General features: G+C 44.2%; 1 protein-coding gene across 1 annotated transcript in view; it reads left to right on the top strand.

Moving 5' to 3' along the window:
• Window positions 1-14,613, top strand: part of LOC137524984 (retinol dehydrogenase 7-like) — a 175,690-nt gene that overhangs the window by 15,101 nt on the left and 145,976 nt on the right. Inside the window, exons 2-5 of the mRNA XM_068245581.1 lie at window positions 1,803-1,841; window positions 1,972-2,302; window positions 4,692-4,950; window positions 9,792-9,955. Coding sequence (XP_068101682.1) covers window positions 1,803-1,841; window positions 1,972-2,302; window positions 4,692-4,950; window positions 9,792-9,955 — 793 coding nt within the window. The remainder of the gene's footprint in view (window positions 1-1,802; window positions 1,842-1,971; window positions 2,303-4,691; window positions 4,951-9,791; window positions 9,956-14,613) is intronic.

The following is a 14,613-nucleotide window of genomic DNA, read 5'->3' as shown; positions in this document are numbered from 1 at the left end:
GTGTGTGAGGAGAAGAAATGTTGTCATAGCAACACCAGAGTACTATATAATGTGAATCAATGACTGTGCTTCCCTACCTGTCACCACAGAGCTGATCAGTGAGAGAATCTGTGTGTGCACTCACTGGTACTGATTATTCATCTGTCTCTCCACAGTAAAGCCAGTCAGCCTGTGTTTGAATGCATTTGCTCTGTACATTGACTGTGCATATGCCTCAAGAATAATCCCCAGTGTGGCTCTGCCTGATATGAGTGGAAAAGACACTTACCTGACGATATTTTTGGAGTGTTAATCTCTCTGTGTGGAGAAAAGAGAATAACACATTAGTAAAGAAATTTATCAATTCATGGGAGAAAAATAGGAACTTACCCGTGAACAGATCTGTTGCTGTGTTCTGTGTGTTCTGCAAGTGAAGTGATTGCATTTAGAGCTTAAACCAACCTGCAGTGAGAAGTAATAAAAGGAGAGAATTGATACTTACATATGTGACATACAGGAAAAAGAAAAACTTTGATAACAATAAAGGGAAGAAACTTACTTCAGAATTATTGAACTGGCATCTTGGAGTGTGCTGCATGTAAAGTAAAGTAAGGTTATTATAAGCTATCATCTGCTTCAGGAAAAGATCTTTCATCAGCAACTTATCATCAGTTCTTTTAAAGGGGTACCCCTACTCCATGATCATATACAGGTTTAAGTGTGAATATGAATTCATAGCCACTGTATGGTTAGATAAGACTTTTGCAAGGAACTGAAGACTGTTAGGGTCATTACCATACAGTAAGGACTACTTCGAGTCAGTCACTACTTATATACCCAACCAGAAGCATTAGTCCATTTCCTATTTGGTTTCTCTCAGGTGTATTTGTTCACATACATGTATGCATACATATTTTTAGATAGGAAAGAGAAAACTGTATCGCTATAGACGTATTGAGAGTGAGATGAAGAAAAAGGTCTGATGAAGTATTGTGAAATGTGTATTTGCTGTGTTTTGTTCTTTGTTTTTCCTACAGGTGCAGGAACTTCAAGCAAGTTCCAAGTGCAGTAGCCTCTAATGATATTTCTGGAAGTAACCTTTTTCTTTTCAGGTGCTAGATCTTCAAGCAAGAAGTGTTAACTCTGAATTTGTTGCTTATTTTACCTCATTAATTTAGTGTATTTCAAGGGTGGTCTTGATATTGAGGATTTCAATTGGGGGTTTGTATTCTTGTTCTGCATGTTAGTGGACATTATTTCTTTGTTTGCCAAATAAAATCAATTGTTATTTTTCACCAATTTATCCTCCTGGTCAGTCGCTGTCCTTCCGCTTTAAGAGTAATAAGGGAACTCTCTCCTTGTGATAGTAATCGATTGGTCGGTTACACCTATACTGAAGGGAGGAAGCTGGTGACAGCGGCCTTGGGTGGTAAAGAGTACAAATCCGACCCTGATGATGGCCACACTTTGTTGATGACTTGTGTTAGATGGACCCCAAGTCCATGAAGGGCACCAAAGGGAGGTAAGGAAAGGGATGTGAATATCGGGGGGTCCCATCAAAGTTTTGCTGGGGGTCCATGAATTATAGTTACTACCCTGGCTCAAGGTCTGATCTACTAAAAGCAAGCCTGCTCTGCATGTGAGAGGAGATTGTGTGTCCAAGCATCCCCGCGCACATGCATGCTCACGGGTGCCCCATAGTCAGTGCAAGCCCCACAGCAGATGACTGGCAACCGCTCTACATTTCTGTGCCTCCTCCTCCTCTCCAGTATGCCTGTTAGACTCTCCACATAATTATCTTCTTATTCTTGTCATTTCTGCAGGATGAAGAACAAGGGGAACTGCTTGACAGATTTAAGGAGGTAACTCTGCAAATACAGCATATTCCCGAAGACAATTAGCGCCCTTAATGATTCCGATCTGCCATTAGAATTTTGAAAATGTGTTTTCTGCTTGACTAGAATAACTGACACTCTCATTGATCTCTTGTAGCTGTGGATTGCTCATCCGGCATTTATGGTCACTTTCACCTCCGTCATCGTCGTGTTTCTTAGTTGGACCATTAGGGACAGTCTGAAAATTAGAGATATTCAGCAGAAACATGTTTTCATCACCGGCTGTGACTCTGGTTTTGGAAATTTACTGGCTCAGAGACTTCACAGAAAAGGCTTTATTGTTATTGCTGCCTGCTTGACGGAGAAGGGGTGCCAGGACTTAAAAGCTTGCACATCTCCAACACTGAAGACAGTCATACTGAATGTTACAAATCCCAAGAGCATTGACAAAGCTGTGGAGTATGTTGCTGCGGAAACAGGCAATGCAGGTACGGTGTGCATGTTTCATCATAGCTCCAGCTTCACCGGTGTAATGACCCTAGTTTTACATCATCAGTATTTAAAGGAATACTATCAAGTGTTCTAAAATGACAATGTACAAATAATGTCTAAGTAGCTGTGTAAACATTTTTCTACTTTTTATGTTAAATACCAGAGGCAAAAGCTTTAACCACCCTGGCGTTCTGATTAAATCGCCAGGGTGGCTGCGGGAGGGTTTTTTTTAAATAAAAAAAAAACTATTTCATGCAGCCAACTGAAAGTTGGCTGCATGAAAGCCCACTAGAGGGCGCTCCGGAGGCGATCTTCCGATCGCCTCCGGCGCCCAGAATAAACAAGGAAGGCCGCAATGAGCGGCCTTCCTTGTTTTGCTTATATCGTCGCGATAGCGACGAGCGGAGTGACGTCATCGACGTCAGCCGACGTCCTGACGTCAGCCGCCTCCGATCCAGCCCTTAGCGCTGGCCGGAACTTTTTGTTCCGGCTGCGCAGGGCTCAGGCGGCTAGGGGGGCCCTCTTTCACCGCTGCTCGCGGCGAATCGCCGCAGAGCGGCGGCGATCAGGCAGCACACGTGGCTGGCAAAGTGCCGGCTGCGTGTGCTGCACTTTATTTGATAAAAATCGGCCCAGCAGGGCCTGAGCGGCAGCCTTCGGCGGTGATGGACGAGCTGAGCTCGTCCAGACCGCTCAGGAGGTTAATTCATTGGGCTTGATTCACAAAGCGGTGCTAACCTAGTTAGCACGCCTAAAGACTTTTGGGTGTGATAAGCATTGCACTAAGTAGGTTAGCACCGCTTTGAGAGAAAAACTTTCGCGCAAAGTTTTGCAAAGTCCGGCGCGCGGGAAACATCGCATAGGGTTTAATGGCGTTGCGCGCGTAAAAGTTTACGGGAGTAAAACTTTACGCGCAAAACTTTGCGCGCGAGTTTATTTTATCACGCCTAAACTGAGTTAAGGCGTGATAATGGGCTTTTCACCAGTGTGCTAACAGTTAGCACGGCCTTGTGAATCAAGCCCATTGTGTGAGGATTTAGCTTTATTGGAAAAGGAGTGTCTGCTCCAATGCACAGCCAGTGTTTCTTGCATATCAGACTACAGAGTATTTTTCTCTGAATGCAAAAAAAGTATGAAAAGTGTGGTGTCAGGTTTTACATACAATTACAAATGTTTATAACAAGTTACATTCCCTCTGCTCTCTGCAGACAGCTCAGTCAGAGACACAAGACACAGGCAGCTGCAGCTGCTGAGAGCTTTCTCACACACAGGGTTAACAGATGTAGTTTGAGGCAATTTCCCCTCCCCTCATGGTTCACTCTGCTGTCAGATTTGGCATCAGTTAAGAGTGAAAGGAATTTGAACAGTAAACAAAAGAGATAAGCAAATGAAATGTATACATCACTACTTAGCAGCACTTCAGGAACTCTCTCAATCCCAGGTTAAAAAAAACATGTCAATCAATAGGGTTCCTTTAAAGCTACAATTTAGAAATGAATGGTTTGATCTACTCCTGTAGTCGGGTCGGCATCAGTGCGCAAGCGTTAGTCCTGGCTATGCGCGTTATTGCACATGCGCACTACGTCATGGCTCATAGTGTACTCTCGATGATGCATATCACTGGACCTAGTGCTTGCGCACTGCTGCTGACCCGGAAGCACCATCTGATTGCTGTTACAAGAGAACGGAGGGTGACAGAGGTAAATGGGGGCCGTGGGCATGAGGACTGCTCTCTATACATGCCTGCTCTGCCCGTTCTAACAATGTTCTTCGCCTCAGTTATCCTTTGAAACTCGACCTTAGTATAACCTATGCCACGTCACTACACATCATGGGAGCCCAAGGCAAAGTTACAATGGTCCTCCACACCCAGGCACATATAAGCCATGTCACCTTTCCTCTCCCCTAACTCTGAATATGAGTGGGCATGGCAGCATGCAATGACATTAAGGTCTGGGACGCACTAGCAGCACTTTACTAAGCTCTTGTGATTTATAAAGCTCTTGTTAATGTAATGCTATGAAGGATTTTTTTAAAATAACATCCTTCAAGTGGGATCAAACCCATAGCATTACATATACAAGAGTTTTTAAAATCTTAGAAAACTTAGAAAAGCGCTGCTAGTGGGTATTAGGCATAACAGTACATAATGTACATGGGTGCAGAGGAATATAGTCCCACCTCCACAGTGTAGGCATGGTATGGTCAATCTGGGCCCCAACCCTGCTCCTGGCCCCAGCTGCAGCTGCATGGCTATCACTTAGCCCCTGAAACTGATAACCCCATATATATTTTTTGGGGAACAGCATGTTGGAGGGCACTGAATAACTGGATTCTAGCACAACATCACAGTTAACATATTTATGCTTTGATATTATCATCTAGGTTTGCATGGATTGGTCAATAATGCTGGAAGAGCCACACCCATTGGGCCAACTGACTGGCTGGATATGGAAGACTTTCATCGAGTTCTTGATGTTAATCTCATTGGACTCATTGAAGTCACTTTGAAATTCCTGCCACTTATTAAAAAGGCCAGAGGAAGAATTGTCAATGTAGCCAGTGTTATGGGAAGACTGGCGTTTGGAGGAGGCGGCTACTGCCTGTCAAAGTGTGGTGTGGAATCCTTCTCAGACAGTTTAAGGTAAGATGCCTTAAAGTCTTAAAGGACACCAGGAGTGAGGAGGCTGCTGTATTTAATAATATTTAAAACATACCAGTTGCCTGGCTGTCCTGCTGATCTCTTTGGCTGCAGTAGTGTCTGACTCACACACCTGACCGTGGATTGGGAGAACAAAAAAGCGGAATTCCGGGCACCTTCCGTCCAATCTGTTTATTAGCAGTGACATCAAATTAGATGGCTTGTGTATGGCACATCCATGTGGTGGATACTCAGATGATGGTGAGATGGAGGTGGGGGGGCGCCGGGCACTAGATGGGGCTTGCGACGGCCGTTTCACTTCTCACCGGACGCTTGGTCACGCTGCGCTCCAATACAGAGGCGAAATGCGGATTTCCGGAAAAAATGCGGGGATAGTCCCCGCCTCCTCCGGATTCCGCACACGCCATTGGTGAGAGGAGATCTGTGGGGCACTCCTACCAGCGGAAACGTCTAGCTACCGTCACCTAACTACATTACCCATACAGCAATGCGGATCCAATCCATGGGAGGGGTGTAGGCTTTCGCCACGCCCTGCTTGACTGTCACTCATTCTGGACTGCCACTCCCCTTGATCCGCGCTGTCCCATGACCACTGTATACATTTTAACAGTATACCATGACACGGGCATGTAGGAATGCAATGGTAAATTCATTCCATTGCTATACAGTGGTGCGGTGCGAGACGTCACCAACTGGTGGAATCCTTATTTATGTGTATAAAAAGTGCATAATAAGTGCATAAGTGACACATGATTAAAAGGAAGAGTAAATTAAAATCCGGGCTATTCAGACCCAGCTGCAGCCAAACAAGCCCAACTGTTCAGGTACTTAAATAGTGGCACTGGACTATACTGCCCATACGTGACCTATAGCTGTTCAAGACTACCGGGGGCTAGGGGGTTAAAGGGAAACAGCAGGAGCATGGCGGGGCGATAAAAGGGCATGAAGGACCCTAATTCCACCTCCATCAGACCAGCACTGGTCATTAACATTGACAGACTTCATAAGGATCAAGGGGACAGTGAACAATCATAATTCTCCATAACATACTGATATTCATCACACCATACTGGCCTGCTGTACAAATCCTCAGGGATCCAACATGCAGGCCAATTCGATTTTGTCATTGAGGCCTGCTGGCCCCATTGCTTCAGTCCGCAGTATGATGCATGTTTCCCTCCTTAAAAGGAGCTTGTCCCTATCCCCTCCCCTTCTGGGGACCTCGATCTTATCCAGAACTGCAAACTTTAGTCCATTGCAGCTGCCCCCATGTTTGTCCCTCATGTGGGAGACCAATCTGGTGCAGCTCTTCCCAGCTTTGATTGTACTGGTATGTTCCCCAATGCGTTTCCTAATAGATCTCGTTGTTTGACCAATGTAATACCTTTTACAAGGACAGAATAGAACATACACTACATAATCAGTTTGACATGTGTAGAGGCCTTTCATATGGAACCCAACCCCTCCCACCTCTATGTATTTCTGTGTAATCATCCTGGGGCAATACTTACAAAATCCACATCTGAAATTGCCTTTAGTGGCATATTGATCTAGCCAAGTTGTACGTTTAGGGGACACAAATTCACTCCTGGTCAGGAGGAAGGATTCTGGAAGACGTCGGTGATCTGGTGAGAACTGTTTAACCCCTACCACACTCACACTGTCTCCACACAAGCCAGCATAGGGAGTGCCACTTTGAACTTTCTCTGCCTAAACATATGACTCACACACCTGAAACAAGCATGTGACTAGTCCAGTCAAACTTCAGTCAAAAATTGGATCTGCATGCTTGTTCTGGGTCTATGGCTAAAAGACGTAGAGGCAGATGATCAACAAGACAGCCAGGGAATTTGCATTGTTTAAAGGGAAAAAATTAGTCAGCCTCCATATACAGTACCTCTCACTTCAGATATATTTTACTGGTCACTTGAAAATCCAGTTTTCGCTGTAGAGCAAATAAGTATTTTTTTCATTGTATGGTACTGTACTGTATGTTTAGTTGTTATTGGACAGGTGTTTGCAAGAAAACAGATGATAAAAAAAAAGAACCAGTCTCCTACAATGTTGGTCACTGCCTATATTGCCTTGCCACATAAACAGTCTTGTCCCAGAATCTTCATTTCCAGTTTAACACCTGACCCAAGTAAGGCTACCAAAGATAAGCACAGAGGTATGTTCATGCTAGATCCACATACCACTGTGCATTTTCCAGTCCACTCCTCGTTCCCCCGTTCCCAATAATCACTCCTTCAAAAATTATTTTTATAGCTAAAGTCAAATTTTCAGACAGCTAGAAGCTGGCTTGCTGCAATATTCCCTCCTCTTAAGGGGAATAAATGGGGCTGGGAAGAAGAGGGAATGGGAGTGTCAGGGGAGGGAACATCACAGCAAGCCTGCGTTTTTCTGTCTGAAAATTTGACTTTAGCCAAAAAGTCACATTTTTCAAGGAGTGATTATGAAAACCAAGAAGAACAAAGAAAGGAACAGAAAATATATAGAGGTATGCGGACCCAGCATGAACACACTTCTATGCATAGATTATGTAGCTGTGCCTCGGGTCAGGTGTGCTTTAACGAGCTATCTGCTACATACTGAGGCCTAATAGTATAAAGACATTTTAACTACTTGGCAGACCTTGTTTCCCCCTAATGGACCAGAGCAGTTTTGACATTTTAGCTATGTCCCTATTTAATCAGCAATAACTTTATCCCTGCTTATAACACCTGAATGAAATATACAGGTATATCACTTTTTTGCAAGACTCCCTCCACCCTCCTCCCTCCACCCTCCTCCCTCCTCTCTCCACCCTCCACCCTCCTCCCTCCACCCTCCTCCCTCCACCCTCCTTCCTCCACGCTCCTCCCTCCACCCTCCTCCCTCCACCCTCCACCCTCCTGGAGAACCCCAGATAGCCAGGTAGATTCATATCTCTCTCTCTCTCTAGTAGGGATGGTCATCGCTTTCCGTGGAATTGTATTTTTGAGCATAAATGGATTGAGCATAAATGGTACATGCTAGGCTGGCTTCAGCATGTAGTGTTGGTACGAGAGAGAGAGAGAGAGAGAGAGAGAGAGAGAGAGAGAGAGAGAGAGAGATGAATCTACCTGGCTATCTGGGGTTCTCTTTGGACAACTGTTGAACACAAAATACAAGGCCATGTCTGGCTACATCTCTGTAAGCAGTGGCTGGATGGTGTAATGGTTAAGGGTTCTGCCTCTGACACAGGAGACCAGAGTTCGAATCTCGTCTCTGTCTGTTCAGTAAGCCAGCACCTATTCAGTAGGAGGCCTTAGGCAAGTCTTCCTAACACTGCTATATTGTCTAATTTTTCTCTTGACAACTGTTGAACACAAAATACAAGGCCATGTCTGGCTACATCTCTGTAAGCAGTGGCTGCATGGTGTAATGGTTAAGGGCTCTGCCTCTGACACAGGAGACCAGAGTTCGAATCTCGTCTCTGTTTGTTCAATAAGCCAGCACCTATTCAGTAGGAGACCTTAGGCAAGTATTCCTAACACTGCTATCTTGTCTAATTTTTCTCTTGACAACTGCTGAACACAAAATACAAGGCCATGTCTGGCTACATCTCTGTAAGCAGTGGCTGCGTGGTGTAATGGTTAAGGGCTCTGCCTCTGACACAGGAGACCAGAGTTCGAATCTCGTCTCTGTCTGTTCAGTAAGCCAGCACCTATTCAGTAGGAGACCTCAGGCAAGTCTTCCTAACGCTGCTATCTTGTCTAATTTTTCTCTTGGATTGAGCATAAATGGTAAATGCTAGGCCAGCTTCAGTTAGTACTGTTGTGGTACAGCAGATAAGGTACTTGCCCACCACACAGTGAGACCTGGGTTCAATTCTCAGCTATGGTATGTAAACTGGCTTTTGAAATAATATAATTCTCTGGCAGATGAGACCCTCCTCCCTCCGGTAGGAAGGAGGAGGGAATAGGTAGAAGGGGAGGGGGTAGGAGGGTGGTTACAAGAGCCTAATTAAAATCTCCCCTGCAGAGTGTGTAGCAGCTGTCCCTTAACTAATTAGTGTAGGCAGACAAGTGAGTCAAATGGTATAAGGACCTTGCTTGGAGGAGGAAGGGGGGGCGGGCCTCCAGCATTGAGAGCAGTGTGTTTGGCAATAATGTGTCTGCTGACTGTGATGTAGAGGGTCAAAGTTTTGCTCCATAGAGCATTATGGGGCGAATCGAACTTCCGAGAAAGTTCGCGTTTGATTGGCAAACGCGAACCACCGAAGTTCGCCTGGAACCGTTCGCCGGCGAACCGTTCGGGACATCTCTAATTATTACTCCGTTTTACCAATTCCAGTTTAAAAATAAAAGCGCTATTGTAGATAAAAAACACAAATTTTGTTTGGTGATTTCTACTGTTTATCACAAAACTTTGATTATGTTTTTGTACAATTTATGGTGAAGATATTTGATTCTGAAATAATGTTGCAGTGTGTATTGTTTACTATGAACTGAGAAAATAAAAGTATTTTTAATGGTAAAAATCAATCTTATTGGCTCAGGGAACATATATTCGCTTTCACCAATTAGTGCTGCAGGAGATAGTTCCGGGGGTGTGCATGGGGGCAATGCACAATCATGCACAGCTGAGCTTCAGCTGCAAGACGTATACGTCCTCATGGCTTAGATGAAATCACACAGGATGTAGATATACTGTAGTGGTGGATAAAGTGGTTAACTTTCCATTTATGTCTTGATAACAAAAAAGGATCAACATGACTCTTTTGCACACCCGTATGCTACAGATCTGTATACTACATTAGCAATCTTCTTCTCTTATGTAATATTTTTGCTTTTTTTCAGGAGGGACATGCAGTACTTTGGGGTGAAGGTCAGCATTATTGAACCCGGTTTCTTCAAGACTGGAGTTACTAGCCTGGAAATAATCGAGAAAGATTTGCATAGACTGTGGAATAGACTCACTCCAGATGTCAGATGCTCATATGGAGATAAATACTTTGATAAATGTAAGTAATTGTATTCATATTTTTAAGAACCATGTTTAATGATTGACTAGTCACAGCAACGAATTGTTAATCGTCATGGCATCTAGTTGCTTGAACTAGTTGCTACCAAAAACTCTGTACTCCAGAACCTGATGAAACTGAGGGTGTACCTTCATGAAACACATCACCTAATTAAATAAAAGAACATAAATGACCTTTACCCATGCTCCTGCACTGATCTTCTTAGCGTTAGACACCCGCCACCTAGCAACCAAGCGATGTGACGGCATTGTTACACAACAGCTTGATGCATGTGGCGACGGCTTCCCCTTCTCTATAAGAGATGGCCGCCATGAAGCAGCGCATGCCGCATTTCCTAACTTGCTGACTCTCTGCCACCAGTGGGCTACTGGACTACTTAGGTAGGATCACCTACCACAGTGAGCCCTGTCCCTTGCTATCATGTGGGTCGGTTCTACAAGCTGTTTTTATCACAGCCACAACTAAGAAGGTGAGACCTGTCCTGAATGGGGCATTTACTGTTCAGTTTACATGCTGAGAGTGCTCTCTTTCTTTCTTGCTCTTTTTCCATCCTGAGCAGCCCAGCCCCATATATCACCTGATCGCACTACATGTATAAACAGGTTTCTGTTTTTGTTAGAAAACTTGGATGGTAAACCATTCACTATTGCTACTATTTATGTCCCTAACGCTAATTACATCTATTTTATTTCTTCAGTCTTGTCCAGGCTGCAGAAGGTGACTGTAGCTTCTCTGATCGGGGGGGGGGGGGGGGGGGAATTTAATTTGGCAATCTCTTCCTCTCTAGACAGGTCCCAGTCCCAGAGTTCCTCTACCTCTACTTCTCATGAAAAGAACTCTAGGCATTTTCGTCTCGACATAACATCATCTACTTGAACTTTGGAGACTAGCCCTCCCTAAGGCAATTGAGTATACATATTATTCCTCTCCTCATACTTCCAATTCTAGATTAGATTATTATTTTGCACACAGTCCCACGGTCTACATTCTAGACGATTTCCCTCCATTCAATTGCTTGGTCTGATTACCTTGGAGTGTCAGTGGATTTGAACTGGTGCTACTCCCCTCATACACCTTTCCATTGGAGGCTTAACTGAGCGCGCCCAGACTGGTGCTGCTGCTCTCTAAGTCTGCTCCAGACATTACATCTCATTTCTGCTACTTTAAACCTCTTAATGAAAAGACTGGACCGAAATTTCAGTGGATTCTAATGTAGCACTTCTCCAGCAACACCTATAACCTTTCAGAACACCTGGATTACTTGGGATGGCAAAGATTTAAGCTGGATTGGATCTTCCTTGGTATCACACACGGCTGAACACTGCACACCTTCCTTGGAATTGACCTGAGACCTTAAAGACTTTCTGCCTCTTTGTGCCTGCCCTCTCCCATCCTGTGAGTAACTTTCATCGATTATCTACAGCATCTATGCTCAATAGACTATATTTTTCTACATATATTATACATTATATCTTCAAATTCCTAAACAAAGAACTGTGTTTTCAAATTCATGCTGTCCATCCATACATCTCTGTGTAAGGACAATTCAGTCTATACAGGCCCTTTGATCTCTGCAGGATACCAGCCACAGCTGACAAACTTCACACCTTGACTCTAAATAGGACCTATCTCAGCAGGAGCCCTGAGCTGTCTCTTGTCCATCCTAATGTGTAAACATCAATATTCAGCAGAGAGACTTCTAGCTGTATACCAACCAAGAAATATCTATCCAATTGACAAATCCACAATAATTCTACTGAAGTCTGTTGGAATCTTCAGAAAGACAAAGAGAGGCTCGAGAGGACGTGGGAAAAGATATTCTTCACCGCAGAACCAAAATAACTCTGTGACAAAATCTGCAGAGTACACCCAGCCAACAACCCTAATAGCTCCAGCACAATCCAGCAGAGATGACAGCCACACATCTGGAGACTGTTCTGTCTTGGAGTCATCAATCTCAGACCCTAGCTCCCAGGGTAGCCCCATCAAGGCTGTCCTCTGTAATGTCAGATCGATAAACAACAAAACAGCAATCATACATGATCTAATAGAGTCTTCTGATCTGGCCTGCCTGACTGAAACCTGGCTTTCTGAACCAGTTGGCCCCACCCTGGAGGCTGCCGTGCCAACAAACTATTCCGTGATATACTGCAACAGGAAAGAACGCAGGGGAGGAGGGGTTGCACTTTGCTTTAGATCAGCTTTGAAAATCAGACCACTTACTGTAGGTCCTACCAACTCGTTTGAATGCTTGGGGGTGCAACTTTCAGCTGAGAAAAACATTAACATATTGCTGATCTACCGCCCACCAGAAAAACACTCAGACTTCCTTAAGGAACTTGTAGAACTCCTATGCAACCTAACACTGGAACACCCCAGATGGATTGTTCTTGGAGATTTCAATACATGGGTGGATGACTCCTCTTCAAAACTTGGAATAGAGCTACCTCGTGCCTTACATGAACTGGGCTTCCTCCAATCAATCAGCTCTGCTACTCACAGGAAAGGCCACACTCTGGACCTTATATTCCATACTGGGCTGTCAATAGCCAATGTGGAAATTAATCCTGTTGCCTGGTCAGACCATCACACTATCCACTTCTCCCTCTCAATACCAGCTGTCAAACACCAGGTCAAGAATCAAATAAAATATTGCCGCTTAAAAGGGCTAACACCTCAACATATCCGAGATAACCTTAGCTTTGATGAATTGACTGACTCCAGCTTGGACCCTGATACTCTGGTGTTTAAATACAACAAATGTGTGTCCTCCACCTTTGAGACCATTGCTCCTCTGCGCACCAAATATCTTACTCCACACCATCATGCACAGTGGTTTGATAACGCTATAAAAGAGCTGAAAAGACAAGGCCGAAAACTTGAGAGACTGTGGCGCAAATCTCAGTCCCCAGAAGACAAACATGCCTTAATCCTCCACTTGAAGAGCTACCAAAAGGTAATCACGGGAAAAAAATCATCCTTTCTATCACAAGAGATTGCAAATGCAGTTAACAAACCAGCCCAACTGTTCCGCACAGTGGAAAAACTCTGCAACCCGGCATGTCAAAAACTTAACATCGAGTCTTCAAAGGACCTCTGTGACCAATTTGCCCATTTCTTCACAGACAAAGTCTCCGCTATAAGGTCCGCCATCCAACTTACAGCATCTGAGCCTAATATAGCGCCGAAGACCATTAGCAGAGACAATGTAACACCTTGGTCAAACTTCAAAGAAATTGATGAAGAAGTCACATCAAGCATCCTCCTTCACGTCCGCCTAACCAGTGGTGCTCAAATACCCCTTTTTAAAATTCGAGTTTGGTCGAATTCGAATAGTAAATTATTCGAGGTCATTCGAATATTCGAGTCGAATAATTTTTACTATTCGATTCGACCTCGGACTTCGAGCTCACTATTCGAGTCGGTATTCGAGCTAACTATTCGAGCTGACTATTCGAATTGGCCTTAAATAGCTTCCAACACTTGTTTTGAGGGTGAATGATGCAAGAAACCTCTTTTTTTCCAAGTAACAACAGCAAGTGATTATGTGGGGATGTTTCTTTAAAAAAAAATGTGGAAAGAGAAGTTGTGTCCTTAATTTTGTTCAGTAGTGTTACTGTATATACTTGTTCTTCTTCTTCTTTATCTTTCTTCTTCTTCTTCTTCTTCTTCTTCTTCTTCTTCTTCTTCTTCTTCTTCATCTTTCTTCTTCTTCTTCTTCTTCTTCTTCTTCTTCTTCTTCTTCTTCTTCTTCTTCTTCTTCTTCTTCTTCTTCTTCTTCTTCTTCTTCTTCTCCTTCCTTTTCAATATAGTCTTATTCTTCTTCACGTATTTCTCTTTTCAATTTTTTTTAAAGAAATGCATCTATTTTTAAGCGTAACAAATAGCTGGTGGGCGCACGCATGTTGGAAGCGCCATTGTATGTGCTCCCTGGCAGTGGAAACACAAAGACAGCAGGAGGTAAATTCAGCAGCAGGAGGAGGAGGATGAGTGTGTGGCAGCAGGCAGTCAATGAGGCAGGCAGCTCGCCGTGACATAATAGCCCTGGTACCTAGCGGTGATACCAGGGCTGTAAATAAACACAACAGGAGGTCCCAGACAGCGGTCGTGCAGCCCACATTGTGTCCAATACACAACTGGGACAACACAGTTTTCAACCCGGGCACCTCAGAAAAATTAAACCTTTTTTTTTTTTTATGGTTTTTTGGTTTTTGGTTTTGCAACCAATATAGCTATTGTTTGACGTAATAGCTGGTGGCAGAGTGGCAGCAGAAGGTAAATCATCTGTGTACCCTGGCAGTGGGAAACACAGACAGACAGCAGCAGCAGGAGGAGGAATGGAGGAGTAGGCGAGCAGCTATTGTTTGACGTAATAGCTGGTGGCAGAGTGGCAGCAGAAGGTAAATCATCTGTGTACCCTGGCAGTGGGAAACACAGACAGACAGCAGCAGCAGCAGCAGGAGGAGGTATGGAGGAGCAGTGTGAGTGTGGCAGCAGGTAGGCAGCGTGACATAATAGCCCTGGTACCTAGCGGTGATACCAGGGCTGTAAATAAACACAACAGGAGGTCCCAGACAGCGGTCGTGCAGCCCACATTGTGTCCAATACACAACTGGGACAACACAGTTTTCAACCCG

The sequence above is a fragment of the Hyperolius riggenbachi genome, chromosome 7, assembly GCF_040937935.1.
Source record: "Hyperolius riggenbachi isolate aHypRig1 chromosome 7, aHypRig1.pri, whole genome shotgun sequence".
NCBI lineage: Eukaryota > Metazoa > Chordata > Amphibia > Anura > Hyperoliidae > Hyperolius > Hyperolius riggenbachi.
This window is presented reverse-complemented; position numbering and strand designations above follow the sequence as displayed.